The following is a 21,670-nucleotide window of genomic DNA, read 5'->3' as shown; positions in this document are numbered from 1 at the left end:
TACAACATTGAAACATTACATCAGCGCTACAAACATATTTAGGGACAATTTTTCCAGTAAAAAGTTCAAATGAAATTTGTTCATTGAAGTCTGTGGATTATCCTGAGTAAGAGGACTGTCTCTGGAAAGAGGATGCCCCTGTTGATTTAAAGGAACAGTGTGTAACATTTAGGGGATCCATTGGCAAAAATGGAATATAATATTCATAACTATTTTCTTAAGTGTATAATCACCTGAAAATAAGAATCGCTGTGTTTTTGTTACCTTAGAATGAGCCGTTTGTATCTACATAGGGAGATGGTCCTCTACACGGAGCCAGCCGCCATGTTTCTACAGTAGCCCAGAAAGGACAAACCAAACGCTGGCTCTAGAGAGGAACATTTGCGTTTTCACGATTTTGAATCGGCCACCATAGTTCTCCTACACGCTTGGCACACAGGAGAAGAGAAAATTCAGTTGGTTGCAATCTGCAACCTCACCGCTAGATGCCGCCAAATCCTACAAACTGTTCCTTTAAGAAAACAACAAAATAAAACAGTGCAAGTTTTAATTCATGAGCAATAAAACAACCTCATTTTATTCAGTGCCCTCAAGGGTTTTGCTGCTACAGCCTTAGTTGTTCTGGTACAATAGCTTATGGTTGCTAATGTTTGCAAACTTATAGATCTCACGGTGTCTAACTCACATTACTGAGTTAGTTTGCTCACTTTTTAACTCCAGTCTACTTGTGTTAGTTTAAGTTTTAGCATGTCACAAGTAAACATTTTGATGGCTTTATCAGAAAGTAAAACAAAAAGGAAAATACACTCTATCTCTCCATAAAATGAATGGAAATTCAATGTGTCTTCCTGTAATTTCCACTTCTGAACACAATGGCAGCTGTTCAGCAAAAGTTAGATTGTATAGTCTCTTAGACGTTTGTGATGGAACAAACTGGCTCGGACCACACTGGATGCATGTCAATAATGATCTTTAATGTCAATATATACAGAACTTGAAAGAAAAATAGAATCTTAAAAATCAAATGAAATAAATACAATATCATACAATTTCCACAAATGTCTTTTTGAAGAGATATCCATGGAATTTTTTTTTTTTTTTTTTTGTAATTCAGCCTCTCTGGTTCGACGGGGTGCGTCCCGTCCCCCCCAGAGAAATCCCTACAGCTCCCCCACATGCTCTTCATCTTCATTACATATATTTATAGACTTTTTTTTGCAAACTAGATTTCCTGTCGTCGTTACCACATTGAACCACCTTCAAAGACATTATCATTTGTCCATCTGCAGCTTATCTTTCCTCTTTTGATACATTGTTAGCATCACAAAGTAACATGAGTCAGACGGTGAATTTTAAGGGAAAAAAGAAGTACAGGTTTTGTCCACACATGCATTTATGTAACAAAAGTGCTGGCAGATGATTTGGATCCTGAGGGACTTTCTAATCCGCCACGAGTGGAATCATATCTTTTTATTTTGAAGAGAGGAAACAGTCTTACGATGTCCCTCGGTCAATATCGTCCTGCCAACACTCTCACACATAAACCATTACTGCACTTAGAAGAAAAGACAGCAAAAGCCAACACGGGAAGGAGAGAGAACTGAGGAGGAGGATGGCAGAGCGCAGATGAAGAGCAGTGTGGGGAGGGGGGGCACAGTTTACCGAAGCAGCTTTTGAATCAGCCAATCACAGTGAAGGAGAACATCAGCTGGTGCGTTTCTTCCCCACGCGAGGAAGAGAGAATGAAAAAGGCGAGGAGGGCAAGTGCATATGAAAGCTGTGGAAATAAATACAAGTCTGTCTCCCCAGCGGTAACAGATATGTGAGTTTCCCCCTCTTCCTCTTCGGCTTACTTCATCACGATGCGACCTCGTCCAGTGTGAGTGTGCATGTGTGTGTGAGTATGTCGGGTGTGTCAAATAAATAGATTAAAAAGGGAGACAGTAGGTCTGACTGGCCAGGACTTCGGTCTGTGTGTGTGTGTGTGTGTGTGTGTGTGTGTGTGTGTGTGAGAGAGTCTGACTGAGAGTGAGGTCAACACTGGAGGGCGAGCGGTTCGTTTGTGTGTGTGTGTGTGTGTCTACATGTCTGTTGAGGTGAGTTTCTTCATGCTGCGTCTCTGGGCTAGACTGGACGCTGCCACGGGCTCCAACACCGGCTGACTTGTTTTCTGGCTCAGTGCTGAATAGGTTGCAGCCATGGCTCCCTGGAAAACAACAAAATGAACACATTAACTTTTAAATAGATACAAGACTCCAGCTTTTTTGCATTCTTTCCCCTAGAGGGTGTACAGGTCAGGAGATCAGTCAGTTTTGTAGTACTAAACAAGGCCAAAGTTTCGTTTTTGGTCATGAATTTGTGCTTCTCATTCAACCAGTAAGCTACCTCCAGGGTCTGAAAAGTGAAGCCAATGCAGAAGTGCCTTAAACTTGCATTCTTTCTAATAGCCAGCAGGGGGCGACTCCTCTGGTTGCAAAAAGAAGTCAAGTGATTGTGTAGAAGACTATGAGAAAATGAACCTACTTCTCACTTGATTTATTACCTCAGTAAACATTGTAAACATGAGTTTATGGTCTCAATCTCTAGTTTCAAGTCTTCTTCAATAGAGCATGATGTTCATTTAGTAAATTATGGTCCCATTTAGAGTCAAAAAGACCATAAACCAGGGTATGATTAGGGCGTGGCTAGCTTGTGATTGACAGGTCGCTAACACAGCGTTGTCCGGTCTGGCTGTTGTCCGTGTTTTCGTCTTTGAACTTTAACCCTTTCACAGTGTGCTTTCAGTTCATGAAAGTTAATTGTAACATTTTGGTCGCCTAAAAATGTCTTATTCAGCGTTCGGTTGTACTTAGCTCCACCCTCTCGTGTAGTGGTGTAAGAAAATATCAATATACGAGTATTGCGATATTATGTTGTGCGATACTGTATTGATTCTCTAAAACTCTATTGATTACTAATTAACCTCTTAAAAATTGGACTTCGATTTTTCGGAGGATGTAGCTCGTTTTAAAAGCTACAGTCAAGAATGAGGCTTAACAACGCTCTAAAGTTACGCTAAATTTTGGCGAGGATAAACTGTCATGGCCATTTAAAAAGGGATCCCTTGACCTTTGACCTCAAGATATGTGAATGAAAATATGCTCTATGGGTACCTACGAGTCCATTCATCTTGACAGGTTTCTTAGATTCTGGGAGAGTTTGCCAACATCCAGCTTATTCAACATTGTATAGCACTACATTTGTTTGTTTATCAAGTGCCACCCACTTATCCAGAGATGAATCAGAAAGACGTCATCTGAAAATGTGCAGAATGGGGAGCAGCACTTAAAAGTAACATAAGTGCAGATGCATCTTAAAAAGTATCGAAACAATATTACATCTTCAAAATGATACGCAAATACTAAGGGCCGTGGTGCAGGCAGTCAAGGTCAAGAGGTTCAGGTACAATGATTCATGCTTGCGTCATCATAATGTCCTCAGTTGACAGAAAAGAGTCCAACTGGTGGAACATTCAGTCTGACAGAAAACGTGCCTAACAGAGTTTAAGGAAGAGACTAACAGGCTAACAAAGTGGCTGCAGGCACACAAATAACACCTCCTGATGGCTGCGGTGTGCAGCGAGGCCTTTCAATACAAACTATTTGTCAGACCTTGAATCACATGTGCAGGAGAGCAAAAATAGATCAGTGACAGCAGTGGGATTCATGACTAAGAGCAGGATGACGAGTTCACAGTCAGCAACACCTAAATTCAGACTGACGAGTGGAAAGATGGTCTTTGACAGAAAACGTACAATTTAACGTGACCGACATTAATCTATTGAACCGTCCATCCTACCTGACGATAACTGTACCGTCCGGTGGCGAGGTGTTAATGACGCTGAAATCTATCAGTAGAGCTTTGCTTGGATGTCAGAACTGAATACTGTTGCTGACCATGTGCATCTCCTAATTGTGATCCTTGGATAATGTGCAATGTCTCCACGCATGCAGACCTCAGAAATGTGAGGTGGAACAGGCTGTTTACTGCATGAAAACTCTACAGGAACTTGTAGCGTCAGGGTTAAGATCCTTTGCAAGATCTTGTTGAATCTTTGCCTTGAAAATTTGAGTTTTTTTCTGGAGTTCTAGCATGACGGGTATAACTGATGAAATACTGTATTTCTGTAAGTGGTAACTTTAAGCCAGAAGTAAGACAGGAGTCTGTCCTGTCTGCTTATCTGTTGCATTGTGGTGAAGAGAGAAGTCAGACACAAGAGCGAAGCCTTCAATTCACGGTTGATCTTTGTTCAGACCCTCATCTATGATCACAGGCTTTGGGTTGAATCTGAGTGAACGGGATCACATATAGAAGCAGATTTCTGTGCAGGAAGACTGGCCTCTCTCTGCGTGTTTGGGTGAAGAGTTCAGCATTTTAAATTCAGAGTGCCTCTATATACAGCCGCTCAAGCGCTTGGAAAGGATGCTGCCCAGACAACCTCACTCCGTAGGGGGTGATAGAGTGATCGCAGGGGGAGATGAGGGGAGTTAATGGAGAGAAGGATGTACTGTTTGTACTGTGACTTTCAGTAGGGTCACGTTGAGGGTTTTCATGACTTTATAAGTGGAAAGTTTCCGATCGCTTCCAGTTCACGACTTGTGATGTACGCTGATGTTGGTAACCATTGAAGTTCCTTTCATTTTGTAAAGAGGACCTATTATGCTCATTTTCAGGTGCATACTTGTATTTTGGGTTTCTACTAAAACATGTTAACATGCTTTAATGTTCATAAAACGCTTTATTTTTCTCATACCGGCTGTGCTGCAGCACCTCTTTTCATCTGTTTGAGCCCAGTCTGCTCTGATTGGTCAGCTGGCCCACTGTTGTGATTGGTCAACCGAACCAAACTCTTCGGACTCTGCTCCAGCTAGCTTTGTTTGAGGGCGTGCCAAACCAGCCGATGGGCAGGTACGGAAGAAAAGGCGGGATTTCAAGCAAGACGATTCAGGCAGTTCAGGAGCAGTGTTTCTGTGGGGGTGAGTAACTCCCTTTGCCGTGGACTTTTGGCTTTGTAACTTTGCAGACCTTTTACATGCATAAATAAACTATACAACACACTAAAGGAAAGGGGAAATGCACAAAAGCATAATAGGTCTTCTTTAATGTCAGTTTTTTTATCTACTCTCTTTATCCTGTCATATCGTTCTGATATTGATGTTGGAGTGCAAAAAAAAAATGATTCACCATTTTTGAAAACTGAACAAGGCAGCATCCTTTTTTTGTTGTCAGTTGCCTAGCAACAGTGCTCTCGCGACTTAAGCCACTTCAGCGGCAAACGTGTTGTGTCAAAAATACACCCTGACGTGTTCCATTTGAAAGAAGCAGCCGACCTTGATAAGTGGCAAGATAAGATAGAAGGCTGGACACATCTGCTCTGCTGGATCTGGTATTAGTAATAGATGAGGTTAGAAGTGTATGAATCACCAAGCATCAGCCTCACTTTTATATGTCAAGAGGCACTGCAAGGGTATGACATCAGACCGCCTTCTGGTTCGGAGAGATGACGTGGTTCCATGTTTAGAAACACTGAGTAAAGTGTCATTACCAATACGGCTGACACATGTGAGGCCATGTAACTATGAGGTACCACTAGCCTTTAAATTCTACCCCATGGTAGCATCTTTGTTTGTTAATGAGGAGGATATATTTATACACCCACCTTGACGAGGTGCGGTGCATCATGGCGTGTGAGCTGGAAGTGTGGTAACGTATCTCTGCAGGTGATCCAGGAATGCTTTAGAACCTGCTCTGCTGTGTATCGCTGGTGAGGGTCCACATGGAGCATATGGGACAGCAGGTCCTGGAACACAAAATAACATCCAGTCAGAAAAGTATATGAGGGAGAGAAAAAACTGAATTTCAAGTGCGACTTTTCATTGCATCTCAATCATTTAAAACACGCATAAGCCTTGTTGTTCACTCATCAGTTTCACAACACAGAACGAAACTGATCAATCCAAATGGGATCAAATCTAAATATTACAGCTAAATTACGTTTATGTAGCACCTTTCAAAAACAAGTGTGCTTACAGACATGAGAAGAGAAAAAAAAACAGTAATATTAGACTTTGAAAATGTGCTTTAAAGTCACAGTACCAATGAAAATTAGCTTCAAAGACACACCACCTGTGTGAAGCGACGACGTGTCAGTGTGTCTGTGTGTGTGTACCTTTGAGGTGTCTGATACGGTATCCCAGTTGCCGCCTGTCAAAGAGAACTTTCCAGATCCTATCCGGAGAAGAATCTCCTCTGGTGTGTCGTTTGGCCCATTAGCAAACGGCGTGTACCTGACGGGGGGTTAAGAGCAGACGTTAAGAACACACATGAAGTATTTATCATTTAATAGATTCTACTTTATACTAATCTCTGTGGGGGGAAAATTGATTCATGTAGGAATCTGGATTCCTATTTTCTAAGATTCTGATTGATTCACAACTTCCAAAAACTGATTTTTAAAAACTTTTTTTTTCTACAAAAGAATCTGCGTATTGCTACTGATGGACAGTAATCAACTAAGTCAAAAGTTGTGTCAAGCACTATTGTGTAATTTGTTGAAAAAAAATAACAGTTTCACAGTGATATTTTATATACAATTTATTTTTTAAATTGGCAAGTCAAAAAAGGCAGCTAGCCTAAGCCTCACAATTGTATTTATGTAACAGGCAGCATTTTAATTTTTTGTATAACTTGAGCTTGTTATTCTTGCAGTCAGTTTTTAGTAAAAAGTGTTTATTTGTGCAAGTCTAGCATGAATAAATGTAAACTTTTGTCCTTGTGTGTTGAAGTTATTGCAATCAGCTGATATAACTTTTTCAAATATAAAAAGTCCATCACCTTTACTCTACTTTCATGCCATAATTTGCCACACCGCCTTTATTAGAGCACAGCGAACTGGAGGAGATCCTGAAATTAGCACCCCTATGTACTGAATCAGGAATTGTTTTGAATCGAGAATCGATTTTAAATTGAATCACGACCCCGAGAATCGAAATCGAATCGTGAGATACTGAAAGACTCAAACCCCTACTAGTCTCATGAGGAAAACTTGACTGCCACTTTGTGGCAATTAAACACATCATGAATACAACTATCTGGAATTGTGGGGAAATTTGCAACTAAAAAAGCATAGAAAGTTCTCCAAACTGTCCATAATAACACCAACAGTACAAGCAAAGTAAGTAGCAAGAGCACTGATGTACTATTTTGGGCATCTTTACACGGCATTAGACTAGTTGAGAAATTTGGACACTTCACAATTAATCATTCCCTCCTACATTCAAGCCAAATGATCCAACATTTTGTTCTTACCCTGCCAGCATGGTATACAGTAGAACTCCAAGACTCCATATATCACAGGCTGCATCATAACCTTGCCGCATTAGTACCTGGACCCACACAAACAAAGAAAGGCAAACCATTAGGGACGCATACCAATGGGAATTCTCTTCTTTACATGCTACTCTTATATCCACTTAACATGCTCTCGCCTATACCATATCTCTTTCTCTGTATCTCTAAATTGTATCTTTCAGGTATCAAGTCTTATATTCCTTCTAGCATTTGTTCTGTTTTTGCTCACCTCTGGTGCCACGAAGTTGGCGGTGTAACAGGGCGTGAGGAGCAGGCCGTTGCCGCCCCGAAGCTGCTTGGCGAATCCAAAGTCACAGATCCTGATGGAGTCAGGATTTCCCGAGTCATCCATATATAGGATGTTACTGGGCTTCAGGTCTCGGTGTACCACCTGGGGAGGAGGAGGAGGAAAGGAAAACATTAGAGAAAAAGATATCACATTTTCACTTTGTGCTCGTACAAAGTGCAGAAGTGTCTCCTCACCCCTTGGCAGTGGAGGTAGTCAACAGTCTTGGTGATGGTGTAGAGCACAGCGCTGGCCTCTCTCTCAGAGAAAAACTTCTGCCTGAGGATCTTGTCCAGCAGCTCCCCTCCCTTCATCAGCTCCGTCACCAGGTATACATACCTGCCTTCGTCATACACCTGACACACATGTAGAGAGACAACCTGTCAGCGCGGCGACAAACTAAAAACTTTACGTCGTGAAATGCGCACACACAGATGTTACTGACGTCTTTCAGAGTGATGATGTTGGGATGCTGTCCGTATCGCATCAGGATTTCGATCTCTTCAGAGGGGTCCCTCTTACTTTTGTCTATAATCTGAGACACATGGAAACACATGAGCAGTTAGTCAAATTAGAGAGTGTACTACAACAAAAAGCTGAGATATTTTAAAACAGTAAAGCACTGCCTTAAAGGCTTCAGTTGCTGAAGCTGTGCTGCCCTCTACTGGTCTGTTGGCAACACTAACCACCAGGGACGTGCACAGACATTTTGAGGGCGCTATTGCTCCGACCTAATAAACGGCGACAAAGCAGCGAAGGTGAGAAGTCCCCTAAGGGTTGTGGGGGCATACCACTCTGGAAATTATTTTTTTAATTCAAATTCTGACAATGATTTTTATCCCTGGCAAAGGCACCAATTTCTGCATGAAAAGATTAAAATAAAACAAACTTAATAAAATAACAAAAGAATGACTAAAAAATAACACAAATATCCATACTTATCTTAATGAACTTTAAAAAGGTAACCAGAATTTCAGTCAGTAAAAAAAAAAAAAAAAAGTAAAAATTCTTTTCACTTTCATATTGTGACTGCTCACTGACCATCTTTATTAATACGCCAGTAGTTCAAGTGTCAGAGACGGACACAATCCTCCTGCTGGGGGCTGAGGTGACATTTTGTCGCTTGGTAACTGTGGTAAACTATTTTCATTATAAAAACCATGGAACATTTTCACCACTTGTGTATTAGACTGTAGGGAACACTGAACACTTCCCCAAAAGGCAACAGGTCACAATAGGTTATAAAACTGAAAAGCATTTCTGAGTGATGCTGTCGATTTGAATGTCCGTTGGATGCCATTCATGTCCGTTCACATAACCCTACTACGGTGAAGCAATGCGAATTGCTCGGGCAACTTTAGTCCGGCCTTGTGCATGTCCTTGCTAACCACAATAGACATGCTTACTAAATTATCCGCAATTTCATTGAGGTTCAGAAGCTTTTATGAACCCACATTCTAGAAACACCGATATATGAAAATACTACAGTCATCTAATATATTTTAGTCATTTAGTTCCCCAAGAATTTTATACCACAGCGCTTTCTAACGCTGATCAAAAATGCAGTAATAGTGGAGTTAGGTTCTTTTTTTTATTTCTATAAAAAAACATACACAGATACTCAGACTATGAGAGAAAACTTCATAAAAAGGCTGTCGCACACTCACAGCATCAATGCAACTATTGATAGTGAACATGACACATAATGCATCGGTGGCCTTCCTACCTTCACAGCATAGTCCATGGCAGAGACTCGGTGTACACAGCGTTTACAAATGGAGTAGGAGCCGACCCCGATGTCTTCCTGCAGCTCGTACAGATCAGAGAACTTGGTCGAGCCCCCGTGCATCTGAACAGAACAACATTTCAACTGTTACATTACATTCTTTAACATTAACTGAATAAATAAATAATCTAAAAAGTGTTCCAGTAAAACCGGCAGCTTCTGTCCTTCACAAGGCATGCCTACACATCTGATGTGGTGTTGTGTGCTCCTCCACACCATTCGTTTAACACTTCTGTTCACAAATATGCCAGAGTGGAGCTTGTAGTAGTAATGTTATTACATATTCAGCAGTCAAACTGTCATTGCAGATTTACCACCATTGTAGTATCGGTTCCCTTTTCACACATCACATAATGGCAAAATGCTGTCAAATTAACAGTTATGGGCATAAATTGAGCCATGCTGAGTGTGTGTGTGTGTGTGTGTGTGTGTGTGTGTGTGTAGGTCTGCAGTGGAACACAACTACCACTAAATATAATTGAGGTTGTTTGGCAACTAGTTTTGATTTCTGCCATCGTGTCAATCAATTTAGATCATAATTTCACTTCATTGTACAGAAATCAACATTTAAGTTTGCAGCGAACGCTGTGAATATTGTCAGATTGAACAAAAGCAGCTAGTAGAGCCGTGAAAGGAAGTGTGTAAGCACCTCTAGAAAAGTATTCAGCAGAGGTCTTATCTACTAAATTGCTGCGAAAAAACAGTTACAGATGTGTTAACTGAAGTGTTAACTCAACAGTTGACACGCACAAAATATTAATTTTTTTCCCTTACTGTAAAAAGAGACCTACTAAGCTGTTTACACGGCTAATGAAAATTAATATTCCATTAGTATTTCCATTTACATGCAGCCGTGCATACACCGATTAACGTAACCGGTGGCGGACTTGTTCCACCGTGCAAACACAGCCTCCCTCTTACATTCCTTCAACCACCTTTAACTTTATTTGCACATATCCAAAAACCTGTTGATATCCAAGTCTTTCATAATGTTTAAAAGTAGTTGTGTTTCTCCTTTCAATCACAAATGTGGGCTTTTCTTTTGGGGCATGCATCTCTGCAAACTGTCGGCTGGTTGGTTTGTGTACGACACACAGAGCTGCTCGCAAACGGGCAAGAGGCTGTGTGTCGCAAACTGCTGTAAAAAAAACAATTGGGACGCATATTCGGACTTTGCTGTATACATATCAAAAGAATGCTCCTAAAACCCAAATAATATTTGCATATCTCACATGTCTTTATCGGAAAACGCTAACATGTCTGAACCTAATTCAGATAATACAAAACGGAATTTGCTGTTTACATGACCTGTATTAAATTCTGAATAATAGTGGAATATTAGTGTGCATGTAAATGAAGTCAGTGTTTTGACCAGCTTTCGCAAGGGCACCTAAAGCGAGTAAAATAGGAGACACATCTAGTCAGTATCATGTTGCAAAATGGTCCGCTATTGGAGAAAAATTGAATTGTTCTATTACTTTTGTGCAGCAAGTAATCATCATACAAAAGCTAAAGAGCAAAAGAATATCGGTGCGTGACATTCGAGTTAATATGCTAACAATTAACCTGTGTAAATTGTGAAAGAGGACATTTCCAAAGTAGAGATAATGTTTGTTCACCTGAACTATCGGGAGTATGCTGAGCAGTGGGGAGCTCTTGTTCTCATCCATCGGGGTCGGAGCGACAAAGCTGAAGCCTTTGAAGAGCTGGTGGGCGTTAGCACTGGGAGGGATACCTGGGGAGTCTAGATATACAAAAAGATAATTCATAATATAGTCATATCAACATACAGACACCCATTATATTTGGTTATTTCTTGTAGTCAGTGCTCAGTTGCAGTTTCCATGGCTGCAGGAGTGGCTGTTGTTTTTAAGCTGAAAGCTGAGCGTGTGTGTGTGTGTGTGTGTGTGTAGGTGTAGATTTACCTTTAGGCGTTTTAGCGGTGAACTCTGGGTCGAAGCAGAACGTGTCATCTGGTTTACCTGCTGCGGGCTTGAATGGGGGCTGGAGCTCTCTCCTGTACAGTTTCTGCAGAAGATATCGATGCAGAAAACACACATACATGTTAGAAATCAGACCCCACCACGGGCTGTTTGCAGTGTGTGTGTGTGTGTGTGAACATATGTGAGAGAGAGAAGCCAAGAAGACCCCTCCCAGATTAACCCGCTCCCATCTCTCCACAGCCCGGTCCAGCCAACAGCATCCTGCGGGCTCTTAAACACTCACGCAGGGCTATTAGTGCACACACAGCGAGAACTGGCCCTCTGCCCAGACAACACACACACACACAAACATAGTTGGCGTGGCCAAGACTGATGGCCAGAACTCACCAAGCCAACCGTTTGTTAGGTGTGAAGCCTCAACAGAAGCTGGAGAGTTACATGTCTGTGTGTGTGTATGTGAGAAATGAGAGGGTTTTGTGTGTGTGTGTGTGTGTGTGTTTGTGTGTGTGTGTGTGTGTGTGTGTGTGTGTGTGTGTGTGTGTGTGCTCACATTCCAGTCGATGGTGGAAAAGAAAGCGTGGCGTTTGATCTCCTCCACTCCGTCGGGCCCGGCCCCTGAAGACACAGATCGCTCTGGTTCACTTAACCTGGCACGTTCGGTTTTTATTGTTATTGTTAGGATCAACACATTCACACATTTTTTCTCTCAGCGGGGTTTTCGCCATGTGATTTAAGTGTATGCCAAAATGTTAACAAGCTCAAAGCTAAGCGAGTGGCACAACACACCTCGTTTTCTGTTATTCTAACAGATCTACACACTCGCACACACAATGGGCTTTAATGCGCCTTACCTAGTCTGTTGGCAGGGTTACGTTTAAACAGCATTCTCAGCAAACTCTGGGCTTCCAAACTGAGGAACTGGGGCATTCCCAACTTAGCTCTGGAGAAGGGAAAAGAGCAGAGAGCGACAGGTGGATATGGACAAAAAGAAAAGCTACGGATCACTAATTACTAGGGCTGTCAAAGTTAAGGTTATAATAACGCAAATTTGTTTTAACGCCACCAATTTCTTTAACCGAACTTGCGATTTTTAGGTTGTAGTGGGCCATTTTCAAAGGGGTCCCTTGACCTCTGACCTCAAGATATGCGAATGAAAATGGGTTCTATGGGAACCTACAAGTCTCCCCTTTACAGACATGCCCACTTTATGATAATCACATGCAGTTTTGGGCAAGTCATAGTCAAGTCAGCACACTGACACACTGACAGCTGTTGTTGACTGTTGGGCTTGAGTTTGCCATGTTATGATTTGAGCATATTTTTTATGCCAAATACAGTACCTGTGAGGGTTTCTGGACAATATTTGTCATTGTTTTGTGTTGTTAATTTATTTAAAATAATAAATATATACATACGTTTGCATATAGCAGCATATTTGCCCACTCCCATGTTGATAAGAGTATTAAATACTTGACAAATCTTAATAGTTAATTGCGATTTACTATGGACAATCATGAGATTAATCGTGATTAAATATTTTAATCGATTGACAGCCCTTCTAATTACAAAACGTGTGTCACTTCTGTCCCGCTGTGAGTGTCTTAATCATACAGTACATAACGACTCACTTGAGAATCATGTTCATGGTCTCATTGCGGTCTTTCCCTTGGAACGGTAATGTCCCCGTTAGCATCTCAAACTGCAAACACACAATTAAAGAAAGGGAATATCATTAATATGATTTTTTCTTCTTTTCAGTTCATATAAATGTCAAAGAAAAAAAAGATTTCCGTACCATAAGTACTCCCAGAGACCACCAGTCCGCACTCTGCGTGTGTCCTCTCCTGTTGACCACCTCAGGGGCCATATACTCCACCGTACCACAGAAGGAATATGCCTTCTTATCAACATCTACTGACTCTTTACTCAAGCCAAAGTCTGCGCAACAGCAACGCAAAGCAAAGCAAAAAGGTGAGATACACAGCAGACTGAACAGTCACATCCAGTACTTATACTATGCAGAGCTTTTATTCTTTTAGGAAAATAGCTGCCGAGGAAAGTCAGCCTAAAGGACAAAAACTGGGTCGTGAATCTATTCTCAGTAAAGACACATTTAATATGAAACAGTTTAATTACAGGCTATTAACTAGATTAGACTATTCAATTACTCTTTTGAATAAAAAAAATAGCTTTTTACAATTAAAAAAATAAGTCAAATATTGAATTTATTTAGCATTAAGTCAAAAACATACCTGTTAACTTTATGTGTCCAGCTTCATCAAGTAAGATGCTGAAAGAAAAGAGCAGGTTTTCAATGGAGGTGAGCTACAACAACAATACAACGACAGTATTAAAGCAATCTCATGCCTTAAAATCACTAAAGGTGTTAGGATATCTTTGCACATCTATTCTTAAGTTCTGTAGGTGTCAAATTGACTGCTAATTATGAGGAATAACCGATCAGAGTACTCCATTCGAAGCTACATTGGACACATCCACTCACAGATTCTGAAACTATTCAGGTTAACTAAAGTACTAAAGTCACAAATCTGTTAGTTGGTATGTGTCCGTGTGACAACATGTGTTCAGTGAAGTTATGGGCTGAAATGACTTAGAAACATAGATGGAGGGATTGGCCGTATATTGTGAAGATCGCGTGTCAAGTTCATAAAAACACATTCATCCTAAAGAGAATTGCATGATGCTATAATATAATGGAATTTAACAGGGTCAGTGGAGAAATTCACACACTCAGTTTCTTTTAGATGATGAAAAACAAATGTTCTTTGATTTCTTTTCAGCCATCTGTCATATAAGACTAAATGTCTCTTTAAAACATCTGGTATAAAATCCTTTCAACGTTTTAGGTCTATGTTTTATGCATACAGCATATGGGCAATATGTAAATCATCTTGTAGCATAATCTCCTCTTTATGACATAAGGCAATAATTTTGCTTTTAGGTCTTTGATACGGAAGCCCTAAACGGACATGATTCAAACATTTTTATTAATGCTGTTATCTCGAGAATATGTATTTGTACAGTATGTACCCTTGATAACCTTATTTTGAAAACTGGACTTAGTCACATGTGTATCTTTCTGCTAACTTCACCTGACAAACAACCTTTTGTTTTCTCGTGATAAAGTTAAGTATCTCATTAATGTCCAAGTAGAAAAATGATAATTGAAACATATTCAATTTTAAATGTTAATCACAGTAATGTATCAACTTTCGGAAATAATGAGTAAGTGCCTATGGCAGGTGATGACGGCCAGAGCCAGTTTATATGTGTAAGCCAAAAATCATCAGTAGTTTTGTGAGAACAAATATCTATAAGTACGTTGAAAGATGACTGTGGGGTTTGAGTGTGAGGGGTCAAAGGTCTTAGTGTTCTTACTTCTCTGGCTTGAGATCTCTGTAAACTATGCCCAGGCTGTGCAGGTGGTCAAGGGCCAGGGCCAGCTCTGCAAGGTAGAATTTCACATCTTCCTCTGTAAACATAACCTGATAAGAACTGGACAAATTTACTCTCTGAACTAAGAAGAGGAGAGAAATTCAGCAGCAAAGGAAAAAAAAAGACACACAACTTCAATATTAAGCTTCAGTAACCACAAACAGAGAAAAACAGAGCATTGTTATTGTCACAATATCAACATTTCAAATAGGTTACACGACTCAGCAAGCTGTTGATTTGACACCGCCAGCAGCTATCGCTTTGGTTTCCGAGACATGCCTTTCAACACAAGGAGAACAATCACACATTGTCTGAGTTCCCTGAAAGCGTTTGAAAAAGCTGATTTGAGCCTCTAACTGACAAGAAACCGATGATCTAAAAGCGGATAAAGATTCCAAGAAAAGCACTCGTGTGTGTTTCCGAGAGGAATTCAAGGCATAATTTGAATAAAAAGCAAACAGAAAGCAGGAGAGACAAATGACTTGGCAGTGCTTATGCTCTTATAAAATAAATTAAACATTCTTGCATACTAAATTTGCACCTGTTCCATTTGTAGCTGTCAGCTTTAACAATTCCTTAGGGTTCTTGGAATAACATTGAGGCATATGTGGTTCTGATCTTCACAAACATGTTTAAAACATTAGGGGTTAAAAAAAAAAGACCATTAAATACTTGAATGATAAGGACATGCTGTATTTTTCTTTTCAGACAAAAAAATAACTTAAAGTATAATGACATGTGAAGCAACAGGACGTCAGCTTACCTCTTTGGATAAGCGAGTGAATACATCCCCTCCCCTGAGAAAGTCCAGTATTAAATACAGTTTCCCTTCTGTCTGAAAGGCTGGGAGATGAGGAAACAAGTCAATTACCTACTAACTAATTATGTTCGCATTTCAAAAGAGACTCTCAGGGTGACACGTGTAAACACCACAACTCACTTAGAATAGCAACAGCTTGCTAACACTAACAATGATGAAATCATATCAGAATAACATTCGCTTGATCCTTTTGTTTTTAACCATTGTTTTTTCATGTGATTTGTTGCAATCTTGTCTGTTAAAGGAACAGTGTATAGGATCTGGCAGTATCTAGCAGTGAGGTTGCAGATTGCAACCAACTGAAACCTCTCACGTGTGCCAAGTGTGTAGGAGAGCTACGGTGGTGGATGCAAAAACGCAAATGGCCCTCTGTAGAGCCATTTGTTGTAAGAGTAGTGTAGGTCATTTGGGGGAGCCAGTGTGTAGACTGTGTCTCTACTAGGGAAGTGAGTTGTGAAGCAAGAGAGAGAGAGCGGCGGTGACAGGAGCGAGCAACGTTATCGATTATTTTAAATGTTTTGACAGATCCTAAGTGAATGTTTTGTTTATCTTTGTGGAAGATATCTGATGTTTGGTTCTCACTTCTAACAAGGCTTGTGAGCCAATAGCATAACAACGTTGGTATCACGTGGTATCTCTGGGTCGTCAGCGATCAAGTTGCCAGTTGCCAGCGACATCTAGTGGCTGAATGTTATCAATAGCACCTTTAACAATTACGCTTCTGATTTGAACATAAAGATGCACATAAGCAGCTTATCCCTACCTGAACTGGGATTTAATCTGTATTATATATAATCGCCTGCACACTATGTAAACAAGAGTTTCTCTTACCGTAGTGCAATTTCACTATGAAGGGATGATTGACTTCCACTAAAATGTCTCTTTCCATCTTAGTGCGAACTCTGTCCCTGACTGGAGAGACAAAACAGGAAGGGACAGACAGTGAGAGAGAGAAATTCAACACCAAGGACAGGACATTTGCAGTGTGCTGCTTTGGGTGGATGTAGATTGATAACAAAGTTGCTGCGTTTACCTTTCAAAGATGCCTTTTTTAGAACTTTCATTGCATATAACTGACCAGCATCTGGACCCAAGAGCTTCCTGACAAGAAATACCTGAGAGAACAGGAGACATTTAGAAAGACACCTAGGGGTTGCACTGATGGAAACATTTGATTTGTCTGCTGCGTTTCCTCACCTTGCCGAAAGAGCCCTGGCCGAGGACTTTGAGCAGCTCAAACTGAGATGGATCCGCTTTCTCACAGCCCTCCTTCACAAGGTGGGTGATAGGAATCTCCTCATATGTCCCTTCATCCTACACAAACAGTATCAGCATGAGACAGCCACGCAAGACCGCAGGTCTGTCATCCCACATGCACATGCTTCTAAAACCTCAAGCCCACCATTACTTACACAGTGTGAGAAAGACTCTCCCTCCTCCATGGGCTCGTCCATGATTTCATGTCCATTGACCTGCAGCGAAACCAAAAAATATCATCAGAGTCGGTAAACACTTTCAGAAAAGCTTGTTCATCCTTGTTTTCAGCTGAGCAGGACGATGAGCGCAGCTGCCGCACGCCCACATGTATGACGGAGGATTCAACAGATGAAATCAATGAGTCACATGCAATAACAACAGAGCGCTTTTAACTTTTCCAGCTCTTATTTGTTGTCAAACAGTATGGAGTCCATACTCTAAAGCCCGTCCAGCTGTCCAGCTCTCATCCTGTCCCTATAAAGCCCCTCATTATTAGCATTCTAGCTTAATCCCCAGCCAGGGCAAAAACAACATGTCTGACTGGCTCTGAGAGGCTGATGTTTGCTAGGGCTGCAGTCAGCATTCAACCTCTTGAGGACAAACTAGGGTCCAGCTCTTTCAGGGCTTCGGGGGTGATGGTGGTGGCAACATGCTTGTTTTTTAAAGACCACAGACAGACGTGCTTTGTTCTACATTTAGGAGCCTGTTTCATGGCTCTATTTCCTTTGTTTGAATAGCCCTACTGTCAGCACAGGAATGTCAGATATTTCAGCATCCACACGTAAAATCAGACAATAAACTGGCCGCCGTGACATTAACCAGGTCTGTATATTTCAATTCTGTGCTCCAGCCTGCATGATGTATTCAGTCCGGTGTGTTTGTGTGTTGAATTCCATCAAGCCTCTGAAGAGGGGGGATGAGTCATAGCACTACGCAAGCCCACTCAGTGGGTGGAGCCACAAACATACACTCACGTACATCCCACAGAACAGAGGCCAACACACCACTTGCCCAATATCTCACATATATAGAATGACATTATCAACATAAAGATTCAAAATCAGTCACGATGTTACGCTTCAAAGCAAGAGAATGTTTTTTCCAAAATTTAAGCCATCTCTGAAGTATAACATGCAGGCTAGCCAAAGCCAGGGCAGTGCTTGTGTCATAATTCACACATACATTTTCACTCCCACCTTTTGCTGTGGCTCATCACGGCTTGTAACAGAGCGCAGCCTACACTTGCAGCACAACCAGGCGAGCCTTTTTCAGCCATTTGAAAAGACGGTCTGACAGCCGTACATAATATCATCTCGCAATCACTGACGTCGGCGTTGAAATATCTCCTTCAAAGTCCACATTTGATACAAGTGTTAAACCACTAGCCCAGTTTAAGTGGATAAGCCTAATGTTTACTGTGTGCTTCTGTTATCTCGGTGGCTTTCAAGTGTGCGGCAGATCAGTGGACAGCAGATTAAAGTGCCCATTTGTAGCGAGAGATTTTGAAACATAGTAATATATTTGGGGCATAATGGATTATTCAATGTTTCCATGCCACCTACATAAACCGAGCTCCTTTCAACAGATTGCCAGAAATGTTGTGGTTGAATTCTTCCAAACTATCACAGGATGGGGGGGTTTAGCTCAACAAAAGGTCAGAATTGTATGTTGTAATAGCTTCTTTCTGCTTGCTTTAAAACAGTCACAGCAGTCAGACAGACAACCAGACAGACAGACGGTTTGGACTGTAGGTGTCAAAGACTGCAAAGAATTCCAGAGATGGAGAGGTTTAGGATGTCAGGTTGGCTTAGCTGCACATGAAAAAACATCCCATAGTTGGGCCCCATACTAAAGCAAACTGACCCTTTCCACAGTTATCACAACACAGCATTAATAAACGTCTTTTAAATGTATTATTGGTTTCACTAAAGAGCTGAAGATGACAAATCAGCCCATAATTAATAACAAGCATTTACATCCCCTGTTGTTGTGAGCCTGGTAGACACAATATGTAATGTTTTATCACAACTATACTTTGCTAATGCACTTAATATACTAATAATATGGCTGTGTAGATGGATAGTTTTATCAAAATAAGAGTTATTGCGTAGTTCACAAAAGGAGAGTTGAAGCTAATATCACTCATTCACTCGTGCTGCTGACGAGCTTTAACCCTCATCATAAGGAAAAGTAAATATATGTTTCACATTGATTTCTGTGAGTTGTCAGTTGTGATGAAAGAAATGTGGGTGTTTGTCATGTTCTACTAGTCATCCTCCTAGATTGATCTCTCCCACTAGTGAGTCAGAACTTTAAAGATCATTCATATGGTTTAAAGAACATAATTATGACCTTCATTTTTCTTGTAATAGTCAGACAGTCAGACAGACAGACGGTTTGGACTGTAGGTGTCAAAGACTGCAAAGAATCCCAGAGATGGAGAGGTTTAGGATGTCAGGTTGGCTTAGCTGCACATGAAAAAACATCCCATAGTGGGGCCCCATACTAAAGCAAACTGAGCCTTTTCCACAGTTATCACAACACAGCATTAATAAATGTATTATAGGTTTACTAAAGGGCTGAAGATGACAAATCAGCTCATAATTAACAACAAGGGTTTACATCCCCTGTTGTTGTGAGCCTGGTAGACACAATATGTAATGTTTTATCACAACTTTACTTTGCTGATGTAGTTAATATACTAATAATATGTCTGTGTAGATGAACAGTTTAACAAAATAAGAGTAGAGTTAAAGCTAACATCTCATTCACTTCACTTCACCAGCTAGTGTCAAACTTTAACTAAATGAAACGTTGCAGAAATATCCTACAGCCTTACTACATATATAAAATCATAAAAACAACTTTACCAGCTCTCTGTTAACAACACGGTGGAGGTTGAATTAAAAACTTGTCTCCAAGTTTTCAAAGCCTTGTGAGCTGTCAGCTAGCATGCTAACTCCATGCTAATGCTACATGCTAAGCTAAGAGGCTAAACTGCTCTTGAAGAAGTGTAAATAAACAACAACTAAGAGGAGCTCCGTGTGTCGTTTGGATTATTAACAGCCCGGGATAGCGAGCTGGTTGCGATAGAAAACTAATAATCTAATTAAACCTAGTAATAAACCCTGAGACAACAGAGCAACAACAATAAACATGTAACACCAGCTGTTAGCAGTAGCATTAGCATGCATCACGGTGCAGCCTGCTGCAGATCGTGACGCCAGTTTAAGCTTCTTCACCATCCTCATAGAGCACAGATATAACTCATATGTTAGGTGGATTCATATGCAAAGCGTTGATCAACTCACCTCGCTACAAACCTCACTGTTTATCTCCATCTTGTGCCAGGATTCCTCTCTCTATCTCAAGTCTAAGGCATCGTAGTCCACCTAGACCTCCGCTCCTCCACGTTGCATGTCTTCCACCTCTCTCTCTCTCTCTCTGTGTGTCTCTGTGGCTAGTTCTGCTGCTTTGACGATCAGATCCGAGCTGTGTCCAAGTCTACTATCGAGGACGGGATCCTGGGGTGTCGGTGCCGGGGGGGAATAGTTAGATGATGCCTATGACCGAGAGAGAGCACCACCGCTGCTGCTGCTGCTGCTGCTGCTGCTACCCTGCCTTCATTGATGCGAATATGGCGGCTATCGTGGTACCTGGTCGTCAGTGAATGAGAGTTTATTGACGTATTTATGACGCAATTCAGTTAAGGATTTCCCCCCCGTCCAAAGCAGAGCAGAGCGGCGGATCTGGAGATGGAGAGGAGGAGAGGACGTGGTGGCGTGGGGGGATTTGATGCTGTGTTGGTGACATGATGATGATGCTGTGTGTGTGTGACATAGCCTACATGCATCCGGGTGATGTGATGGACTGAACTAGTCACTGCTGCTGTTGTAACGGGACTTTAATTTAGGATGCAATTAAGGGAGAGAAACAGACACCTCTTGTGGTGAGCCATAAATCTGATCTTAAAGGTCCCATATCATGCTCATTTTCAGGTTCATACTTGTATTTTGTGTTTCTACTAGAACATGTTTACATGCTGTGATGTTAAAAAAAACACTTTATTTTCCTCATACTGTCAGCCTGAATATACCTGTATTTACCCTCTGTCTGAAACGCTCCGTTTTAGCGCATTTTGGCGGAATTGCAACAGAATTGCATTGCTAGGTAACAGCTTGGGTCCATGTGTACTTCCTGTCAGCTGATGACATTCACATACACAGCAACAGGAAATAAACTGGGACACATTTAGAATGTTTCCGTTTAAAATTGTGTCAAGGGTCTAAATATTGTATATTTGTGACATCACGAATGGGCAGAAATCCTAACAGCTTTTTTTCAAATGCAGAGTTGCTGAATACGGGCCGTGTGTATTTCCCTGTGGATTGAGTGTTTCAATACTTTCACAGTATTTAAATAGGACTTAAACCTGCTTTATAATAAAAAAACATGAAAATCTCACTTTTTTATAATATGGGACCTTTAAGATAAGATAAGATAAGATGAACCTTTATTAATCCCCGGAGGGAAATTCCGGTGTCAGAGCAGCAACATCAGCAAACAGAGTGAAACACAGGAGAAGTAAAGGTATACAAAAATGATAAAAAACAATAAATAGAGATATAAAAGATACAGAGTGAATGGGTGAACATGGTGTGTGCAGTCCGTCAATAAATAAATGTAGTATGTGCAATAAATAAATGTAATATGTGCATACGTGCAGTCTATAA

General features: G+C 41.0%; 1 protein-coding gene across 3 annotated transcripts; it reads right to left on the bottom strand.

Moving 5' to 3' along the window:
* Window positions 1-953: 953 nt before the first annotated feature.
* rps6kal (ribosomal protein S6 kinase a, like) lies at window positions 954-20,708 on the bottom strand. 3 transcript variants are annotated; one of them, XR_005208174.1, is made up of 23 exons: window positions 20,249-20,708; window positions 17,093-17,152; window positions 16,878-16,994; window positions 16,714-16,795; window positions 16,512-16,592; window positions 15,624-15,703; window positions 14,804-14,910; window positions 13,657-13,694; window positions 13,200-13,342; window positions 13,033-13,103; window positions 12,256-12,344; window positions 11,955-12,019; window positions 11,387-11,489; window positions 11,081-11,205; window positions 9,402-9,524; window positions 8,121-8,210; window positions 7,873-8,031; window positions 7,619-7,780; window positions 7,348-7,424; window positions 6,209-6,326; window positions 5,699-5,839; window positions 2,026-2,206; window positions 954-1,995 (listed from the first exon to the last, which is right to left on the bottom strand). XR_005208174.1 is itself a non-coding variant. In XM_037780145.1 (22 exons), exons 1-22 carry the CDS (start codon window positions 20,276-20,278, stop codon window positions 2,081-2,083), a joined length of 2,187 nt encoding a protein of 728 aa, XP_037636073.1. In that variant the 5' UTR covers window positions 20,279-20,708; the 3' UTR covers window positions 954-2,080. The 3 variants fall into 3 exon arrangements, 2 of the variants coding, with proteins under 2 accessions (XP_037636073.1, XP_037636074.1); XM_037780145.1 differs by having other exon boundaries at window positions 954-2,206; XM_037780146.1 differs by lacking the exons at window positions 16,714-16,795; window positions 16,878-16,994; window positions 17,093-17,152; window positions 20,249-20,708 and having other exon boundaries at window positions 954-2,206; window positions 14,804-14,920; window positions 16,512-16,597.
* Between the last annotated feature and the right edge of the window lie 962 nt (window positions 20,709-21,670).

The sequence above is a fragment of the Sebastes umbrosus genome, chromosome 9 (genome assembly GCF_015220745.1).
Source record: "Sebastes umbrosus isolate fSebUmb1 chromosome 9, fSebUmb1.pri, whole genome shotgun sequence".
Classification (NCBI taxonomy): domain Eukaryota; kingdom Metazoa; phylum Chordata; class Actinopteri; order Perciformes; family Sebastidae; genus Sebastes; species Sebastes umbrosus.
Note: the sequence above shows the minus strand (reverse complement) of the source record. Positions and strands in the feature narration are given on the sequence as shown.